This window comes from Podarcis gaigeae, assembly GCF_964106915.1.
Source record: "Podarcis gaigeae genome assembly, chromosome: 7".
NCBI classification, from domain to species: domain Eukaryota; kingdom Metazoa; phylum Chordata; class Lepidosauria; order Squamata; family Lacertidae; genus Podarcis; species Podarcis gaigeae.
Genome location: NC_139683.1, coordinates 3,057,024 through 3,076,658, shown reverse-complemented (window position 1 = coordinate 3,076,658; position 19,635 = coordinate 3,057,024). Strand labels below are relative to the sequence as shown.

At 47.4% G+C, this 19,635-nt stretch overlaps 1 protein-coding gene across 1 annotated transcript; it reads left to right on the top strand.

Moving 5' to 3' along the window:
• Window positions 1–1,261: 1,261 nt before the first annotated feature.
• Window positions 1,262–19,060, top strand: LOC310849135 (ubiquitin carboxyl-terminal hydrolase CYLD-like). The gene is made up of 15 exons (XM_083749143.1): window positions 1,262–1,410; window positions 2,655–3,134; window positions 4,433–4,714; window positions 7,431–7,506; window positions 8,168–8,376; window positions 9,141–9,294; window positions 9,501–9,636; window positions 9,989–10,099; window positions 10,587–10,678; window positions 11,499–11,565; window positions 12,813–12,945; window positions 13,854–13,962; window positions 14,559–14,677; window positions 15,192–15,399; window positions 17,042–19,060. The coding sequence occupies exons 2-15, from the start codon at window positions 2,673–2,675 to the stop codon at window positions 17,224–17,226; spliced, it is 2,343 nt and encodes a 780-aa protein (XP_083605269.1). The 5' UTR covers window positions 1,262–1,410; window positions 2,655–2,672; the 3' UTR covers window positions 17,227–19,060.
• Window positions 19,061–19,635: the final 575 nt, after the last annotated feature.

The following is a 19,635-nucleotide window of genomic DNA, read 5'->3' as shown; positions in this document are numbered from 1 at the left end:
AAACAAATAATGATAATAATTTAAAAAAATTATATCCCATCCATCTTGCTGGGTTTCCCCAGCCACTCTGGGTGGCTTACAACATACATAAAAACACAACAAAGCATCAAACATTAAAAAACCAAAATATCCTATACAGGCAACAAACAAAGCAATAAATCAATAGAAACCAATAATAGCAACAATAATAAACAGTTTACAGTTATACCCAAGTTAATATTTATATATCGCCCTGTTGCAAAACATCAGGGAGCGTGCACCAACACAGAAACACTTAAAAGCAATGCAAAGCATTAATTAAAGCAACTGGCTATTCAAGAAGGTTTTAAGCAATTTATTTTTAAATAAATAACACCATCCCAATGGGAGGCAAAAGCACTTTGAGAAGGGCATGCCAGGAAGGGGCACATATAGTAATAATAAAAGGTAAAGGTACCCCTGCCTGTACGGGCCAGTCGTGTCCGACTCTAGGGTTGCGCGCCCATCTTGCTTAAGAGGCCGGGGGCCAGCGCTGTCCGGAGACACTTCCGGGTCACGTGGCCAGCGTGACGAAGCTGCTCTGGTGAGCCAGCACCAGCGCAGCACATGGAAACACCGTCTACCTTCCCGCCGGAGCGCTACCTATTTATCTACTTGCACTTGGGGGTGCTTTCGAACTGCTAGGTGGGCAGGAGCTGGGACCGAAAGACGGGAGCTCACCCCGCCACGGGGATTCGAACCGCCGACCATGCGATCGGCAAGTCCTAGGCGCTGCGGTTTTACCCACAGCGCCACCTGTGTCCCTTATATATAAAATTTATATATATAATTAATTATAAAATCATAAAATTTAATTATAAAATTTAATTATAAAATTATTATAGTAATAATAATTTTATTATTTATACCCCGCCCATCTGGCTGGGTTTCCCCAGTCTGACGAAGGTAGCACCTCCAGTTCCCCTATCCTTAGGCGGCCTGCTAAACAGCCTCAGCAAACTACAACTCCCGGAATCCTTGGCGGGGTATAAAGCGTAAGCGCTGAAAGCGCCCGCATAACGCGGCCCAAACCTCCTGACGTGAAGGCTTACGCATGCGCACAACGCGCTGGTCCCTGCGCGTGGGTTTATTTGCCCGGCCGCTACCGGAGTTTCCCCATTGGCCAAGTCCGGATTCCGTCTTGAGCTTCCTCGTTCCGACTCCTCCTCCTCTTTCTTGATTGGCCAAGCCCCGCTCCTGTGCCGCCCACCCCTTCATTCCGATTGGCGGCTGAGGCGGCCCTGGCTGCGGATTGACCTGAGGGAAAACAGTGGGCGACGGCCTCCTGTGGACGCTCTGGCCGCCCCGCCCCTGCGCTCTATGGCCTTTCCTCAGAGCGAAACGGGAACGGTATTGGCGCCGGCAGAGCCCGTCGCCGAGCGGAGCGAGCAGGTGAGGGACCCCGCGGCGCCCCCGCCTTCCTCTCCCGCAGGGCTGCCGCTTCCCTGCTAACTTTCCCCCGGCGAAGCTCCTTCCCGCCCCCCCGTTCCACCCTTACAACAGCCCTGTGAGGGAGGGCAGAGGCCGACGGGGGCGGAGGGGGGCTCCGCGGGGAGAGGGGCCTCCGCCGGACCTCCGAGCGCGGCCTTGGCCAACCTGGGGCCCGTCATGGGGCTGCACGGCGACTGGGTGGGAGTTGTAGTCCAATCCCGCTGGGTGCTGCTGGCTGGTGGGAGTTGTAGGGCCTCTCTAGGTGCTGGGGCAGGTGGGAGTTGTAGTCCAAGCTTGCTGGGTGCTGCTGGCTGGTGGGAGTTGTAGGGCAACCCCTAGGAGCTGGGGCAGGTGGGAGTTGTAGTCCAAGCTTGCTGGGTGCTGCTGGCTGGTGGGAGTTGTAGGGCAACCCCTAGGTGCTGGGGCAGGTGGGAGTTGTAGTCCAATCCCGCTGGGTGCTGCTGGCTGGTGGGAGTTGTAGGGTCACCTCTAGGTGCTGGGGCAGGTGGGAGTTGTAGTCCAAGCTTGCTGGGTGCTGCTGGCTGGTGGGAGTTGTAGGGCAACCCCTAGGAGCTGGGGCAGGTGGGAGTTGTAGTCCAAGCTTGCTGGGTGCTGCTGGCTGGTGGGAGTTGTAGGGCAACCCCTAGGAGCTGGGGCAGGTGGGAGTTGTAGTCCAAGCTTGCTGGGTGCTGCTGGCTGGTGGGAGTTGTAGGGCAACCCCTAGGAGCTGGGGCAGGTGGGAGTTGTAGTCCAAGCTTGCTGGGTGCTGCTGGCTGGTGGGAGTTGTAGGGTCACCTCTAGGTGCTGGGGCAGGTGGGAGTTGTAGTCCAAGCTTGCTGGGTGCTGCTGGCTGGTGGGAGTTGTAGGGCAACCCTTAGGTGCTGGTGGGACTTGTAGTGCAAGTGCTCCGGGGGCTGGGGGAGGTATACTTGTCACTGATGACGTTTTGACTGCAGTATTGCTTATTGGGGTTTGTTGGTTGCTGCTAATTTCTTGCATCTGCCAGAGAATTCTCAGCACTCCTGTTCTAAATAAATAAACGGTTGAGTTAAATGTTAAATATGATGGGGAGTCTTCCCACTTCCTTATTCTCATTGTCCAGGAATTACCTGCAAGCATTCCTAAGATTATTTGTTTCTTCTATTCAATGACTAAAGTAGGTTTATTGAGTTCCCCTATGACATGATTGTGTAATTTCTTTTTAGGACTGAAGGAATGTGAAGATGAGTACTGTAGCTATGTACCAGCCTTCCCATGGGGATAAGAACATGTATTACATCCTGACTGAAAACCACCCTTATGGCAGCAAATTTTTTCCTGCTGGGAGTATGTGTTACCTGAACGAACAGACTTACTTGCGGTGCATTAGATTGTCACCCACTCGTTTCTTGAGGGTTGTCATGGAGCAAGATGGATCCGTGGTCACTTTGGATGCTGAAATTCTGCAGCCTTTGCCTGACAAGACGGCTGATTATCTTTCAGCCATCAGCAACATTCATGAACGGTTGAACTGTTTTCTGAACAGGCATGTTCTGGATGCAGCCATGAATGCCAAACAGGGACAGCAAGTCTTTGTGGAACTAGACCATCAGACTTTCTCTGGTACCATCTGCTACATTGGGAAGGTTCATAGGAGCCCTTTACCATCTGGGCTCAGCCCAGTTTACTTTGGTGTAGAGCTGCAGGTGAGGCCATTTATGGAGGTTGTAATTGTCCTGAATTTTTACGGTCTGGTCTGTAATTAAATTTAGGCTTTGAACGCTTAAATAGGCTATATAAATACTTTCTCAGTAATCCATAAGAGAAAAGTACATTGCCTTGCATGTTAGGTCTGAGTCTCTTGTTTAGAAGAGCCAAGTGCTTTGCCTAGCTCACATGAAAGAAGGAGAAGCATTAAATGCTTTCTTTGGGCCAGCCAGTTCAAAATGTCTCACACAAGCTTTTGAGATCCGCAAAACCTTTCCTCAGGCTGCATGGTTTCAAAGAAGGAAAAATACATTATTTTCTGGCTAAGGCATAATAACATGCTCATTTTAATCTGTTTCTTGCCAATCTCTTTTGGTTACCGTGAAGGGAGTAAGATGGAATTAATGCAGCCACATTAAACAGAAGTCACGTGATGGAAGTTTTGAGTTAAGCAGTACATGAAAAGTGTGCTCCATTGGGGCAATGGAAATGGAAAGCTAGAAGTAAATTTAGTAAGTTTTAATGGGGCAATTCCTGAATTTTATTCAGCTGCATGCTACCTGTATGGTTTTAGGCTTTATGATACATAATAATAATAATAATAATAATAATAATAATAATAATAATAATAATTTATTTATATATACCCTGCCCATCTGGCTGAGTTTCCCCAGCCACTCTGGGCAGCTTCCAATCAAGTGTTAAAAACAATACAGCATTAAATATTGAAAACTTCCCTAAACAGGTCTGCCTGCAGATGTCTTTTAAAGAGAAGATAGCTGCTTATTTCCTTCACATCTGAAGGGAGGGCGTTCCACAGGGCGGGCGCAACTACCAAGAAGGCCCTCTGTCTGGTTCCCTGTAACCTCATTTCTCGCAGGGAGGGAACCACCAGAAGGCCCTCGGTGCTGGATTTCAGTGTCCGGGTTGAATGATGGGGGTGGAGATGCTCTTTCAGGTATACAGAACTGAGGCCGTTTAGGGCTTTAAAGGTCAGCACCAACACTTTGAATTGTGCTCGGAAATGTACTGGGAGCCAATGCAGATCTCTCAGAACTGGTGTTATGTGGTCCCGGCGGCCACTCTAGGTCACCAGTCTAGCTGCCGCATTCTGGATTAATTGCAACTACAGTGCAGTTTTTCTGAGGGATGGGAAGCTGTCCTGCTCCTCTGAAGGGTATACTTTGGTTCCTACATGATACTCACATACTTGTAGCAGAAATGGGCTATTATCTTGTGTCCTCTCTTTGTTCACATCCTGAGCTGTTATAACGTAACCTATCTGCTGCTTCTCCAGGGTGACGGTGAAGGCAAAGGCCGCTGTGATGGTACCTACAATGGGACAGAATACTTCAAGTGTAAAAAGGACTGTGGCCTTTTCCTCCCATGTAACAAACTGCAGTTTGTATCAGCACCAGAGAAGGGTATGGCGAAGCAAGAGGGAAATCTGGACGCAGTTGGGGCATCTCCAGTGAAAGTGGGGGATACAGTCGGCTTCTATTTGGATGATGCCTTCATGCGAGGAATAGCAATGGATGTATTCAAGGAGGAAAACACCTGGATGGTTAAAGTGTGTCCGGTAAGAAAGTCATCACCATTCTGATTAAATCCTTCTGGAGGAGGCATTCATTGAGACAGTAATGTCCTGAAAATAGAGAATGATGATGCCCCCATTTGGGGGTTGCGCCAAAAAGAGCAAGGAAGGGAAATAATGCAACAGGTCTCCTCTGCCCGTTGAAACTGATAAATGCTTGCTTGTCCTTATCTGGGCAGATGGATAAAATGGTCGGGTCTGCACATAACACTAAGCCATGGGTTGCTATATTATGATAATATTTTTTATTTGTTTTCAATTACAATCCAATAATAGCTTCATTATAACAATAACAATTTATAATACAGTTATTAATACCAATTGTTCAAATGCTGACTTAACTAACTTAGATAAGGTGGCCCCCTGCATGCTAGAATTGATGGCTTGATTATTTGCTTTATTTCTGCCTCCAAAATCTTATTAATTTCCGATCACTTCCGGGTCGGCGCCATCGCCGAATGGCGGACTCCCTCCGAGCTCCGGAGGGAGCCTGCTTGGCAGGGGCTGGGTCCTACCGCACCGGCGATGCGGGGACCCTTAAAAACCACAGCCAGAGGAGGCCGTGGACATGGAGACTCGGCTGGCACCGTTAGCGCTCTCCCGACTCGTGAAGGAGCCTTTTTAAAGGCTACGGATCGGGTGCCGGGGAGAAGCGTGGTGCTTTGAGTTCTCTGCTATCCCTGCCGAGCGCAGCCGCATGCCATCTGGCGGAGAGCGCTGACTTCTTCTATTGAAAATTTGGATCTAAAGAAGAACCCGTGAGTAATTGGAATATGGACTAAAAAAAAAAGGGATAAATTTTTAAAATTTGGAGCGAACGGGGGAGGCGGAAAAAAGGAAGTCAGCCCACCCCTAAATTGTAGAAGAGCCAAAACAAAGGACTGGACAACTAAGATCGAGTGTAACCTTATTTCGCCGAATTAGCAACTTCGCGAGGGAAAATTATAAGATTGAGCTGGAGGAGAAAAGTGGAATTGTTTTAAAAAAAGCAAACCCCCCCCCCGGAATCCCTGGAGCGATTCGTGAAACTGCCTGGAGAAGAGCAATGGAGGTTTTGACAGCTGTCAAAGAGCTGTCAAAAAGGAAGATTAAAATAGAGACTTTGTTATGAGGACTTTGCCGGTTATATTTGTTATAAATTGAACATAAACTGTTTCAAATATGGGCTAACAAGCTACTTGGACTGGTGGATGTGATTCTGGAAGGGAACTTTGCTACTGTAATCCATCTAGAGGAGCTGAGGGATATTGCATGTGTTTTTGACAGGAAACTTGAACAGTTGAATGGAACTTTTAATCTCCTGGGAAACTGCAGGAATGGAACATTATTTTGTCTACAGAGGTCTATACACTACAGGAAACAATGGAACTATTTGTTGGAAAATGAAAGGAACATGATGCAATGTTTTGCTCCTGAATAACAAGCCTCTGCAGAGACACTAGAAACTTTTGGAAAAAGAACATTTCTGTGGGAGAACAGAGAAACAAAAAGGAGGAGAATGATTGACAAGAACAAGGAAACAACAAGAACTGGACAGAACTGGGAGAGGGAACATTTGGGATATCCAGGTTTGACAAGCTTATGGAAACAAAATTGGAGTTTTTACTCCTGGATATAAAAACCTGGATAGAAGAAATGGGCCCCTTTTTTGATAGACTCCTTCTATGATTGGACACTCGTAATTAAAGACTGGCAAAGAACCTGAGGGACATAGTGTAATGTGGGAACTCCAGGAAGATATTAGAAGTAGAGGGATAGGTGAAACGCAAAGGGGAAAGAGGGGAGGGAAAGTTGGAATCCAAAGGTTGTAAAATCACTACTCATATTTATTTTATTTCCATCTGTACTATGTTTGAAAGGGGGAACTCGTGGAAGGGAATAGATCGATCTTAGGGGATGGGAATTTGGATAAATTGGGTTACTGATGATGAGTGTAATTTGGGGATAAGAACTTGTTGAATTTAATTGCTTATTTGGAAGATTTGGAACACAAGAGGGGGTAGGGAGGGGAAGTCCTGGTTATTGGCAAAAAGTTTATAAATTGGATTTAATTTGTTTTAATTTGGAAAACCTTAATAAAAATTATTATAAAAAAAAAATCTTATTAATTTCCATTACATTCCAGTCATAATAATAATCCCTTATATAACAACTGCAGTACAGTGGTACCTTGGGATGTGAACGGGATCTGCTCCGGAGCACCTGTTCGCATCCTGAATAGAACGTAAGACGCGACAGTGCGTCTGCGCATGCGCAGGTCACGTTTTGCCACTTCTGCACATGCGCTTGACGCCACCCAAGATGCTCACCAAAGAAGCAGCTAGAAAACAATCTAAGCTTTGAAGAAACAAGCTGTGGTTGTCTGTGTGACAGCTTGTGGTTTGTTAAACAAACCATGGCTTGGTGTGAACGAAGCCAGTGATATCCATGGTGCATATGTAGCTTAGTAGTAGCTCACATACTTTGTATGTAAAACTTCCAGGTACATTCTTAAATTTTCTACTTCATTTATTTCATAAATTAATACACTGCTTGATTGTTTAAAAAAACCAAAACTCAAAGCTGTTTACAGGGAGAATAAATCAATAAATTATCAGTAAGAAAACCCATAAAACAACGTTGTAAATCTTTCAAAGCATAAAATCAAGAATAAGCTAAAAACAGATTAAAACATACACCCACATTCTATTTTGGTTTATAGGAGGAAGAAGGATCAGAAGATGTTTTTCGCATTATCCCCATGGACTCTGTGGTTAAAGAGGAGCTGCTTTCCCCAGGTGACTCAGGAGTTCTGTGGTAGCTTTGCTTCTCCATTTCTGGAGGACAAGAAATCTTATTGGTTCTACTGTAGCATTGGGGCTGGAGTCTATAAGGCTGCTGCTGAAAACAATAACATGCACACCAACCACCTTTGTAGTCTGCCTTTTCATCAAATTATAAGACGCATAGGGTATATTTTTCTGTGTTGCACTCCTCTTAAAACATTGAGGCACCAAGCATTCTTGAGCGCCTAGCTGAAGAATGCACAAAGGGAGAAGTGAAAATGAGAAGGTACTTGTTATTTGGAAGGAACCCAGGTCTTCTGATTGCCCTGCATCAATCAGGAAAATATTCTGCTGAAGCAAAGGTGCATTTCAACACTGATGGGTAGAATGCAGAGGCAAACATACCTAGGCACCCCATAGCAATTCCTTTAGTAGCAGAAAGTCAAGTGCATTGCAGAGTGTAAGTGAGGCTTAGCCTAACTTCCTAACCCAAATCAGGTCTTAGGTTGCTAAAGAGAATACTAAACAGCCAGACCAGCAAAATGGCTATGTCACTCATAAATTCCTACTCTCCAGCTCCTACCCAGTGTCTTCAACAGCAAAGTAATAAAACAGCATCAAAATGTTAATTACAAAAGTCTGTCTGGCATAATACATATGTGTTGTTTTTCAGGCTTTGAAGTGGATGCTGATAGTGTGCTCCAGGACCAGCCTAAGCGCAAGAGAAGTGAGAGTGCAGAGGATCTGGAAAGCAAGTCACCCTCCCTTGACGTGAACTCAGTGGTACGGATCAACCTGGACAAGGGGAACTCAGTCACGGGAACAATCTGTTGGATTGGCTGTCTGCCTGAAAATCGGCAGAAAATGGCTGGAGTTGAGCTGGTGAGAGTTCCATCCATGCATCCATTCATGGTCTTTGACATCTCTAGCTTCTTCTTTGGCAATCCCTCGTAGCTGAGTAAGATTGTCTTCCATGAACAAGGTCTTAACAGTGAGTCCCTTAGGGACTGTGGAGGCCAATTCTGGATCCACACGTCCTTCCACAGTGGGGACATAGGTTTCTGGGCAGGGGTTGATCCTGGTGAGGGTTTGCCAAGCATTCCTTCCTCTTGGCACGTTTCTCCCTTGCGTCCTGAGTTCGAGTGTCTTCAAAGCCCATGACACCTTTGGTAAAGACTGTTCTCCAGTTGGAGCATTTGCAGGCTGGTGTTTCCCAGTTGTCAGTGTTTATACTACATTTTTAAAGAACTGTATCAAAGGGTTGGGCTATGCAATGGGTAAATGGACATGCAGTTGACAGGACTACTGGAAATGAAAGCCTGCTTCCCCCTCTTAAGAAATGGACTACTATAGTCAAGAGTCTTGAGGTGGGTAATTTAATTGCGACGGTTTGACTCTCAGTCTTTTCGTCAGCCTTTGGTACCACAGATTGAGAGGTGTTGGTAACTCAACTGCAGGGCCCAAGAGGGATTTGAGGAGTTCTTGTCTCTGATAGGAAGAACAGAGAGGATGGTACTGGCACAGCTTCCCATGCTGAATCCCCTGGAATTCCCTCTTGTTCCTTTTCCTTGTCCGTGAAACTGCTAGGGGAGATTCTGACCAGGATGCTTGCCTGTCTGACTGAGAGATTTCACCCTCCCACACAGGATGAAGATAAGGGCGTTTCTGATGGCGAGTTGCAGGGGGTCCGCTACTTCACTTGCCCCCCAAAGCGTGGCCTCTTTGTGAGGCTGGAGTCGTGCCAGCCGGACATGCGCTTCCAGTCCATCAGCCACACTTCCCCGGAGTCCACAGAGCTGAGTAAGTTCCCTTCCTCCACTGAAGATACACCGCGGTGAGGATCAAGTGGTCCATTTGCAGCTTTCAACCAGTTCCCCCCCGCTCTTTATCTTGCCCTTCTCATCATGGTTTGTTGCATCATGTCTAAGCTAAAAGAAGAGAGGCATATTTTCAGGAGCAGAACATTAGAGGAGTTTTTTGAAAGAGGAAGTATCCGTCTGTTTCAGGTGGACTGGATGCTCCTGCTGTCCTAAGCAACTCGCCCCCTCTCAGGGATGATGTGGCCGTGAATGTCCTGGAAGGGCGGATGAAGGGGATCCAGGGCCACTGCAATTCTTGCTACATGGATGCTGCACTTTTCAGGTAGGTGGGTCTGCTTGCTTCCTTTCCAAACCCCCATGCAAGTGGGTCCCTTTTGGAAACCACATTAGGTCCGTTTAGTTTATGGGAAATAGCCCCCTTTGTGCACCTTCAGGGGCTGTGCTTAGGTCCTGAATAATCGCGTTTCTCTTCTCATGGCTGAGGGTCTTTGTAGGGTATGTGAACTGCACTATCAAATTCAGCTTGATGGGAAAAATCTATTCTCTGCCGCTCATGCTGTTGCTTCAATTTCTCTCTGTCTCCATGTCAGTTTTTTGTTTTTGTTTTAATCCACTACTCTGGAGTGTTGCTGCCAACCTAGCAAAGTTACCAAGTGCGTCCTCTCTCACCACAGCCTCTTCTCCTGCACCTCTGTGTTGGATTCCATGCTCTTCAAACCCTCCCTCCCACCTGATGGGCACGTTCAGAACATCCTCCGGGACAAGATAGTCAACCCTCTCAGGCAGTGAGTAGCTAAAGGGGTGTCCTCCTGACCAACGGGAGCAGTCCACAACTCAGCTCTATTATTGGCCTCTTTGTCTATCTGCAATTTTTGCAGGTGCAGCTTTCAGTGTCACATACTGAATTCTGCATCCTCAAAGCGGAGAGGTTCCCCTTCTATATAAAACCAACAAAACCCTCTGCAAAGTTTCTAGTTCCCGTAGCTCTGCAGTAAGCTTTGGAGCCTGGTGAAATCGAAGAAGCTGAACAGGGTGGACCCAATGGATTTCAGAAGCTGCAAGTTGGGTTTCTGAGGAGTTCCTTGTTTCTTCCCCCATTGTGAAGCAGAATAAATTCTGCAAAATAAGCAAATCTATATTAATTTTAGTTATTAATCAGCAGTGTCCCCTTGGCATTTTGGATTTTGGGGATGTGTCATGCATTTATGCAGACCAGGGTTTAACACCTTGTCAGTTTCTTGAAGAGATGACACGATTCCCTCCTCTTCTCAGGAAAGGATTTGTTGCTGCTAGAAATGTGATGGACCTTCGACACCAGTTGACTGAGAAGGGAGAATGTTCCAGCTTTGCCACTTCTGAGAAAGGTGATTAATTTCCCCCTCCCTTTGGGGTCTCATTCTCTGGTGCACTTTGATGTCCATTAAGCTATTCCAGTATCAGATCCCTGCTCAGCCACAAACCTGACTGGTGAAGGAGACTGCAATAGGTCACTGTCTCTCTCAGCCGGCCTAATCTACCTCATGGGTTTCTTGTCGGGGAGGGCAGGATAAAGATGGAATTGCTAGAAATCCCAAATTGGATTTTTCGCAAGGCTACAATAAAAGACCCTGGGTGGGCGTGGTCCTCCTTCCCTTAAAGCTTTTGGCAAAAGTTAAAGAACTACCTGGCCAGTTTGGTATGGCATAGCATGAGAGCTGGTATCTACTGTGTCAAGCCAATACTCCTGGCTGCCGTCATTGGTTGCGGGACAGTGGGGAGTCCTGTATCCTGCAATGACAGAAGACACAAGTTCCCTGCTCCCCTGCTTTTTGGCTTCATTTTCTGTGTGTTCTTGCTCTGTTCTTAAGTGATGGAGGGGGCTAGTTACCTAGACACCCACCCCACCCGCGGCTTCTCTCCTTCGTTTCTTCTTCCACTGTCGGAGGTAGAAAGCCTCCGAATAGCAGCTGCTGGAAACCACCAGAGAAGAAAATGCTTTTGTGCTCAAATCCTAATTGCGGGCCTCCCAGAAGAGGCATGTGGTTGGCCACTGTGGGAACAGGACTCTGCACTAAATGGGCCCCTGGCCTGACCCACTGGACTCCGCTTATGCTCTTATTTATACAAAAGATTTGCCCGTGTCTGACAGCAGCTGGAGAAGAAGGGAGCAGCATGTCTGATGTGGCGTTTACTTTGCCCTTTTAGACCCTGAGGAGTTTCTTAATCTCATCATGCATCACATCCTTGGGATAGAGCCGCTTCTGAAGCTGCAGTAAGTTTTCATCCTGAAGAGCTGAGAAATATGGGCTGCGTGTTTCTGGGACTAAGAAGAAATAATCAGATTCCAAAGGATCTTATGCCTCAGAGGGAGTTGATCTGGGTGGCTAGTGACTTAAAGTGGTAAAGGGAAGCTGTCAAAATACCTCTCTGTGGTCAGGGGAGAAGTGGAGAAGGAGGAAAGGGGCAGTGCCTTAGGCCTGGTGGAGCAGGAGTGACTTGTGGCCCTTGAGATAATAATATAATAATAATAATTTATTATTTGTACCCCGCCCATCTGGCTGGGTTTCCCCAGCCACTCTGGGCGGCTTCCTCCCAAAAATATTAAAATACTCTAATACATCAAACATTAAAAGCTTCCCTGAACAGGGCTGCCTTCAGATGTCTTCTAAAAGTCTGGTAGTTGTTGTTCTCTTTGACATCTGGTGGGAGGGCGTTCCACAGGGAGGGCACCACTACCAAGAAGGCCCTCTGCCTGGTTCCCTGTAACTTGGCTTCTTGCAGCAAGGGAACCACCAGAAGGCCCTCGGAGCTGGACCTCAGTGTCTGGGCTGAACGATGGGGGTGGAGACGCTCTTTCAGGTATACAGGACCGAGGCAATTTAGGGCTTTAAATGTCAGCACCAATACTTTGAATTGTGCTCGGAAGCGTACTGGGAGCCAATCTAGGTCTTTTAAGACCGGTGTTATGTGGTCCCGGCGGCCGCTCCCAGTCACCAGTCTAGCTGCCGCCTAGATAGTCTAGACTATCTCCAGCCCCATCCAGCACTGCTAATTGTCGTGGATTTGTAGTTCAGCAGCAACTGGATGACCCAAAGGTTAACCACCTCTGTGCCAGAGGAAAATTGCAGGGAGGGGCACCATTGCTAACTATTTTTATTTGGCTAGGGAATTAGTATTCAGATCTACAAGTGTGTATTGATTTGAAGTCTAGAGAGCCTCAGGTGTTGGTGGAGGCGAACCCAAGTTCTCCAGGTCTCTAGCTGATCGTAACTCAAAAGCAGTTTGTTAAGGGCAGGAGTTTGTATGCCTGCAGTGGCTCAGAATGGGGGAGCCTGGCTTCCCCCAGCCGCACCCCCTGCGCCCCATAATGCTCCTGAGAGGGAATGGGGAGAAGCCTAAGAAATTCATTTTCCCATTGCACTATTGAAACAGCTGCCGTTGCTCTAATAATTCCTTTTGTGGGGAGTGGGGTTCCACTCTGAGATAGCCGCAGAGGAGTCACCTGCCCATCACTTTCAGATCTGGAAGGCTCAAGGAGCAGGAGTGCTACTGCTACCAGATATTCATGGACAAGCAGGAGGACTTGGTGGTGCCCAACGTGCAGCAGCTGGTAGAGCATTCCTTTCTCTCATCTGATCTCAAGCTGGTGGAGGTGAGTCATTGTGGCCCTTTTGGTTGCTGCTTCTCTGTGTCTGAACATTCTGACCCTTCGGAGCATGACCTCTCCAGGAGGATATCTTGGTTAATGTGTCAAAAGCTGCTGAGATATTGAGCTCAATTAACAGGGACACACTCCCCCTGTCTCTTTCATGGTCATCCATCAGGGTGACCAAGGCTGGTTCAGTTCTGAACCTGAACCCACATTGTAGGACATCTAGACCAGGGTTTCCCAAACTTGGGTCTCTGGCTTTTTTGGACTAAACCTCCCATTATCCCTAACTGGGAGGACCAGTGGTCAGGGATGATGGTAGTTGTAGTCCAAAAAACACCCAAGTTTGGGAAACCCTGGTCTAGCTACAGTGGCACCTCGGGTTAAGTACTTAATTCGTTCTGGAGGTCCGTTCTTAACCTGAAACTGTTCTTAACCCAAAGCACCACTTTAGCTAATGGGGCCTCCTGCTGCCGCCGCGCCACCAGAGCACAATTTCTGTTCTCATCCTGAAGCAACTCTTAACCCGAGGTACTATTTAGTGGTTAGTGGAGTCTGTAACCTGAAGCATATGTAACCCAAGGTACCACTGTAATTGGTCTCATCCAGGAATACCAGCAGTTCCCCCACCTCCTTTGCCAAGAATTGTATTGAACTTTGAGCAGGCACAACTTTCCATGTAGAGTTGAGGGAAGCTTGCTCTGCAGCGGTGCCCTCTTCTACTCAGCTCTGAGATGCAGGAAACTGCTGGGCTTCCCATTGCAGATCAGTTTGCTATGTGGCTATAAGCCAATAGACTGCCCTTCCCTCACCATCGGCCCAACCCAGATTCTGCATTGTGTGATTGCTTGGAAACTTCTGGCTGCAGAGCAGGTCCTGATGATGTGGCTTCCATTTCTCCCTCTGCCTAGATTCCCTCCTGCTTTATCCTCCAAATGCCCCGTTTTGGGAAGGAATACAAAATGTTCAGCAAAATCATCCCCTCCTTGGAGCTGGACATTACTGACCTGCTGCTGGATAGTAAGTTATGGGCATCATACGGCAGGGGGGGTGGGGATGTGGACGCAAACATATTCTAGTTCCCTTTACCTAGATTTGCCATCCACTTCCTTGGAGTGACACGCTGCAATAGCACTGTGTGAGACTGATGGCAGTTCAGAGAATGGATTCATCGCTGTGGCCTCTATAACTGACCCAGGGTTCATTGGGAACGTCCTGGAATTAAACAGTGAGAGGTTCTCATGCCGGTCCATTCGTGAAGCTCCCTGGCAAATCTTTCTCCCTCAGCCTAACTTTCATCATCGGGCCAGTTGTGAGAATAAGTGCAAGGAGCGTTCTTAAGCATTTTGTAGGTGGTTCAGCTTGTTTGTCAGGAAAGATCCTGCTGTGCTTCTTTCTCCCTGAGCCTGATTCAGGCCTAGAGGCTGCTATTAGCTAGGATATCTGTGCGATCTAAGCAACAATATACCATTGTGGCTTGGAAGCTGGCCAGGGGAACCACACTAAAGATCGCTTAGCCATTTTCGGGCCCAATTCATTTCTCAGTAGAAAGTGCATCCTCTGCTGTAGGCAGGCTCTGAAAGGTTCAAGGTGTGATCTATGGTCTCCCACTGAAGGTCCCAGGGAGTGTTTTGTGTGCGGAGCTGTGGCCACTCAGGAATGCTCGGCGTGCTTCAAAGACAAGATGTTTGCAGACACCGGATTGAAGCAGTACTGCGATTCTTGCTGCACTCAGGTACCCCTTTTAATTTGTACCATAGTGGGAAGAAGTTTCACGTCTAAGGCCCCAGATTCATGCCTGCTCCTCTTGAGACTTCAGGAAAGGAGTGAAGGAGCCCTTTTCTTTAGAGGAATGCACTGATGGACTTGGTATATACCAGAGGGTGGTTAACCAACAGCCTGTGGGCCTTACTTGGCTCCCCAAAAGCATTCTAGTTGCCCCTGAGGGCCCTCTCCAAATTTGGTAGCGGTATTTATTTGTTTAAAATGTTTTCATAGAATCAGAGAACTTTAATCATTTTACTTCTCTGTGAACATTTCCTTTGTTCAGTGGGTTCTGCAGGTGTTTCTGCATGCCTTGGTTAGGGTGGATGTGGGTTTTCTGAGAGCAAAAGGGACGCTAGGCCACAGTTCCTTGACTTGTGGACTTCCTTTCTTTAAAAGCACAGACCACCTGATGGCAGCAGGTGCTCCATTCCACATGAGCCTTCGCCACCCCTTTAGCTTTACTGTCTTGTGGCTGTTTGCAGGCTCACTCTCATTACCAGCGCAAAGCCCATCAGCTGACAAAGCTGCACATCCCCGAGGAGTTCTGCAGGGGCAGCCTCCGGGTGCCTCGGGAGAAACTGGAGCTCTTTGCTGTTCTCTGCATTGAAACCAGTCACTATGTCTCCTTTGTGAAATACGGACCAGAGAAGGAGAATTGGATGTTTTTTGACAGCATGGCAGATAGGCATGGTAAGTTTGTGTGCTATTTCAAGAGGTGCATGCATGCCTCTCCCCGCAACCCAAAAAAGCCACAAATGCATTTAGGGATGTTGTTTCGATGTTGGGGAAGGAAGGGATTGGCTCATTTAATGCATGTGACATGCAGGGGTCTGGGACTACAATTCCCATCTTCCCTGGCCATTGAACACGCTTGAGGCTAATGAGAGTTGTAGTTCAGCAACATCCGGAGAACGAAAGGTTCCCCACACCTTGTTTGTAGCAAGGATGGGGAACCTGTGACCCTTCAAATATTGTTGGATGCCCCAGCTCCTATCAGCCTCAGCTAGTGGGACAAATCGTTAGGGATGATGGGAGTTGGAGTCTAGCAACAGCTGGAGGCCCACAAGTTCCCTGTATCTGCATTATAATGTCAAAATTGCGTAGCTACACAAAAGCAGTTCTGTGAGCATAGAACACAGTAGGAAGAGTTCGGTTTGGTATAATGCAACAGAGACGGCCAGTAAGTCACACAGAAGCTGGACTTTTTATTAGCAAAACATGATCTTCACAGACTTGGCTGAGTTTCAGGCCTAATGAGCACAGCAGCTCATGCCCTGTAGGTCCTACTGCATGAAATCAGGACTAAAAGTCCTCGCCTCCCCACAGCCCTCTTATGCCACCCTCTCCAGGGTTTCTTCCAAGCAATCAGAGACTGCTCCTGCATGCAGCCCGCCTATTCTCCTCCTGTTTCGTACCTCTCCTGGTTCTGGGGGAGGGGAGCTTGTTGCAGAAGGGTGGGGGAGAGACACCTGTGACTCAGCTCTGCCTCTTGGCCCCCCTCATTCCACTCACCTGCTTCTGCCTCTGCTTCTGGACTCCTTTCTGTCACAGACTGTCCCTGCTCACTAAGCCCGGTTACCCCTTCAGCTGCTGACACCTCCTCCTCCCAGTCTTCTCCCTCTGATCACTCATCACCGTCTCATCACCACTCCCCGGGCTCTGAGCCTTCTTCCCTTGGGGTTCCCCAGCTGGTTCCTCCCGCTATTCATCTGTGCCCAACCAGTCCATGACACAAATAAATCCTCGCTTCCTGAATCAACAAAGTGCTCCTCTTTCATTTCTTGAAGGGCAGTGATCTCTCACGAATGATACACCATCCCAGTTGTGTGTCTGTGCAGTTTCAGAGGTTGACCAGTCCTGGCTGCACAAGGCAGGGGGTCGTTCCAAATGCACCCAAGAGGGTTCACCTAACCAAAGGACCCTCTCTTCTGTCAGAATCTTCGCTACGACCGAGCTGGAAAAGCTCATCCTCTGGTCGAGTCCTTCGGAATCTCTTCCGATGTGATTAACGACCTGAGCCTTTGTTGAGGCTCCAAGCACGTTTCCTCATTACGCAAAGTATCCAGCATGCAGGGAAGGACAAGAAAATATGAGCTACATTGCTAGGTTTTATTTCTAACAACGAAGATGGAAAAGAAAAATACATGCTCTCTCTGTGAAAGCAGAGGGCAACTGAAACAAAGGAACAGGGAATCAGTAACATCACATCTGTCTCCTGTCTTCTGTGAGGCTTCCAACAGCCTGGAATCTCTGGAATGCAAAACAGTCTTGTGACTCTAAGCACTGCACAGTGGCATAAACAGAAACTAACATCTTCCTCTCTTTCCCGCAGGTGATGAGGACGGCTTCAACATTCCCACTGTGACTCTGTGCCCAGAGGTTGCCAAGTACCTGGAGATGCCCGTAGCCACCTTGGCCATGCAGCAGCCCCGGGACATGGAAGGAGTAGCTAAGCGCCTCTTCTGTGATGCTTACATGTACATGTACCAAAGCAAGAAAATGGCACTCTATAAGTGAGCGGTGGGTTGCTTCTTGCAGTGGAACAGAGAGGAAGGGGCTCTGACGCTCTTCCACTGCGCTGTCTCTCACACTGTTTACAGAATCGCCTCTGGAGAATGGAGCGAGTAAAACTACTTTGCCTAGGGCAGGTGATTCAAACCTGCGAATCTGGACTTGTCAGAAATGTGGGACTAGTATTGGTGGAGCAACCTCCCCTCTCAGTTCCCACACTCCTTTTGGTAAGGGCTACAACTCAGGAAAACGCAGAAGCTCAAGGCTGGGCTTGCACAAAGACACTCTGGTCTGTGCACCAGGAAGTGGCCTGTCTCAGGGTTTCACCTCATCTGGGTTCCAAAAATCCAGTACTCTTATTCTGATCATTCCTTCCCCTTGGTGGGAGAGGTGGGAATTGAATGTCTCAGACAGAATCCCTAGGGAATAGCAGACTGCCCCTCCTCTGCACACTTGGTTGCTGGTGCCGTCCTTTGCCATCTGTGGCAGCCCTGTGCGCTTGACTTGCACTTTTAAATTTGTGTAATTTGTTTTAGATGAAGCTTCAAACTGAAGCATCTCGATGTTGACGTGTTTCAGGCAGGACAAGCACTTTGGATAAATACCTTTGGTTTTGGGAGAAAATGGCCCAAGTGTGTGAAGATGGCTCTCACGCCTTCTGCTTTTTCAGCCTTTACAACTTTCACAAGGAAGTGTGGCTGCCAGGGCTGTGGACTATATACACCCACCCAGAACAGCAGGTGCCCAGGCAGTCTGGTGACTCCTGGGGAATGGCCTGGCTTGCCTTACTGTGAATTCAACAGCACTGTTATTAAGTCTCCTGCACGAGCCGTTCTTGTAGAGCAGTGCAGAGCTAAGAGAGTAAGTGGTTAAATTTTTGTTCCTCCTGTTCAAGGACTCCTGCTTCCTTATGCAAACTGGCCTTTGTTGGCCAGATTTCCTGTGATGGTTCCTAGAAACACGATCCTTTGGACTTCCTCTTCCCCCTCTCAAATTCCATGATGGTATCTTGACAGTTCATCTCCTGTGGGTTAGAATGACCCCCCTGCCCCACTCTCTCCCCATCCCACCCCCAAGTTGACATTTCTTCTTGGTTTCTATCTCTAAATTGTTTGGGTTTGGTGTTTCAGACATTCTCCCAAGTATATTGAGCTACTGAAAGAAAAGAAAAAATAATTCTCTTGCAGAAAACGCACAGAGATTCTGTAGTCTATGTGAATTTTACAGAACAGTTGGCATTTTCTGTCTACTAGAATACTGTGCAATAAGATTTTGGGTAGGGAGAGGACTAAGTGCCTTACATGTTGACAGCGTCTGTGTGACCTGCCTAGCTCTTTTAAACCACTCTCCCTACTTTGTATTTCTAAATCACCTCTGCTGAGATGTCCTGTTCTGCAGCCTGAAATTATAAAGTATTACTGTACAGCACTTTCCAGTAGGACATTGCCTTATTGGGGAAAGAAGCTTGTCTGACACAGAAATCCAAGAGGTTTTGGTGTCTGCTTGGGCTTCTACAAGCAGGAAATAAGATATTAGCAGGAAATTAATTTATCAAAGTTATTCGTGTTTATTTGGTGATAGCCGGGATTCACCTTGTAACAGCCCCTTCGCTTCATTGAGGCCTAGCTTGAGAGACCAGCTGCAAAGATTGTGCTTGCATTATTTAAATTCTTGGAATCTGTGTTGGCATTCTTCTTTCCTCTATTTCTAGAACTTATATCACCAGCTGTATCCAACTGCCCCCGCCCTGCCTTAAAAAAATCTCAAAGTGGACATTTTTGTATTTAATGATGTCAATCTCTTTGTAAAATACGTTCTCCAATAGAGCCGCCTTTTCTGACTTGGCTGTGTTTGCTTTATTTCCCAAGAAATGTCTCATATGCAAGAGTCACCAAGGAAAATGTTCCACAGCGGAATGTCTTCTGTGTTGCCCATGTTTCACGAAAGCAACACAGGGATCAGGAAGCTGAGGCCCTCCAGCTGCTCCTAGCACCAGCCAGAATGCTAATGGGCAGGGATGATGGGAGTTGTAGTCTAGCAATTCCTCGTTCCCCACCCTTGTTCTAAAAGATGTCGATGGGAGAAAACAGTGGTGTGGAAGTTTATTTACACATACCCCAATTTTCTGTAGGGCTAAAAGCAGAAGATTTGATGCTTATCCCTTGTGGGGATTTATCGCCTCTTCAATCCTCATCAAAGGATCATTCTGGCAATTTGAGAAGGACCATCCCCAACAGGGTGTGTGGCTTTATGCACGTATTGTGTCTATGCGTTCCTTTCCCCACCATTTTGCCACTGCCCAAATTGGTGAACTGATGGGAGGGACAGAAAAATTGGCTCCTCAGCTTGTGGAAGGGGAGGCTAGTCACCTGTGTGTGTAAGCGAGAGAATGAGATAGATAAAACAAGCGATGGA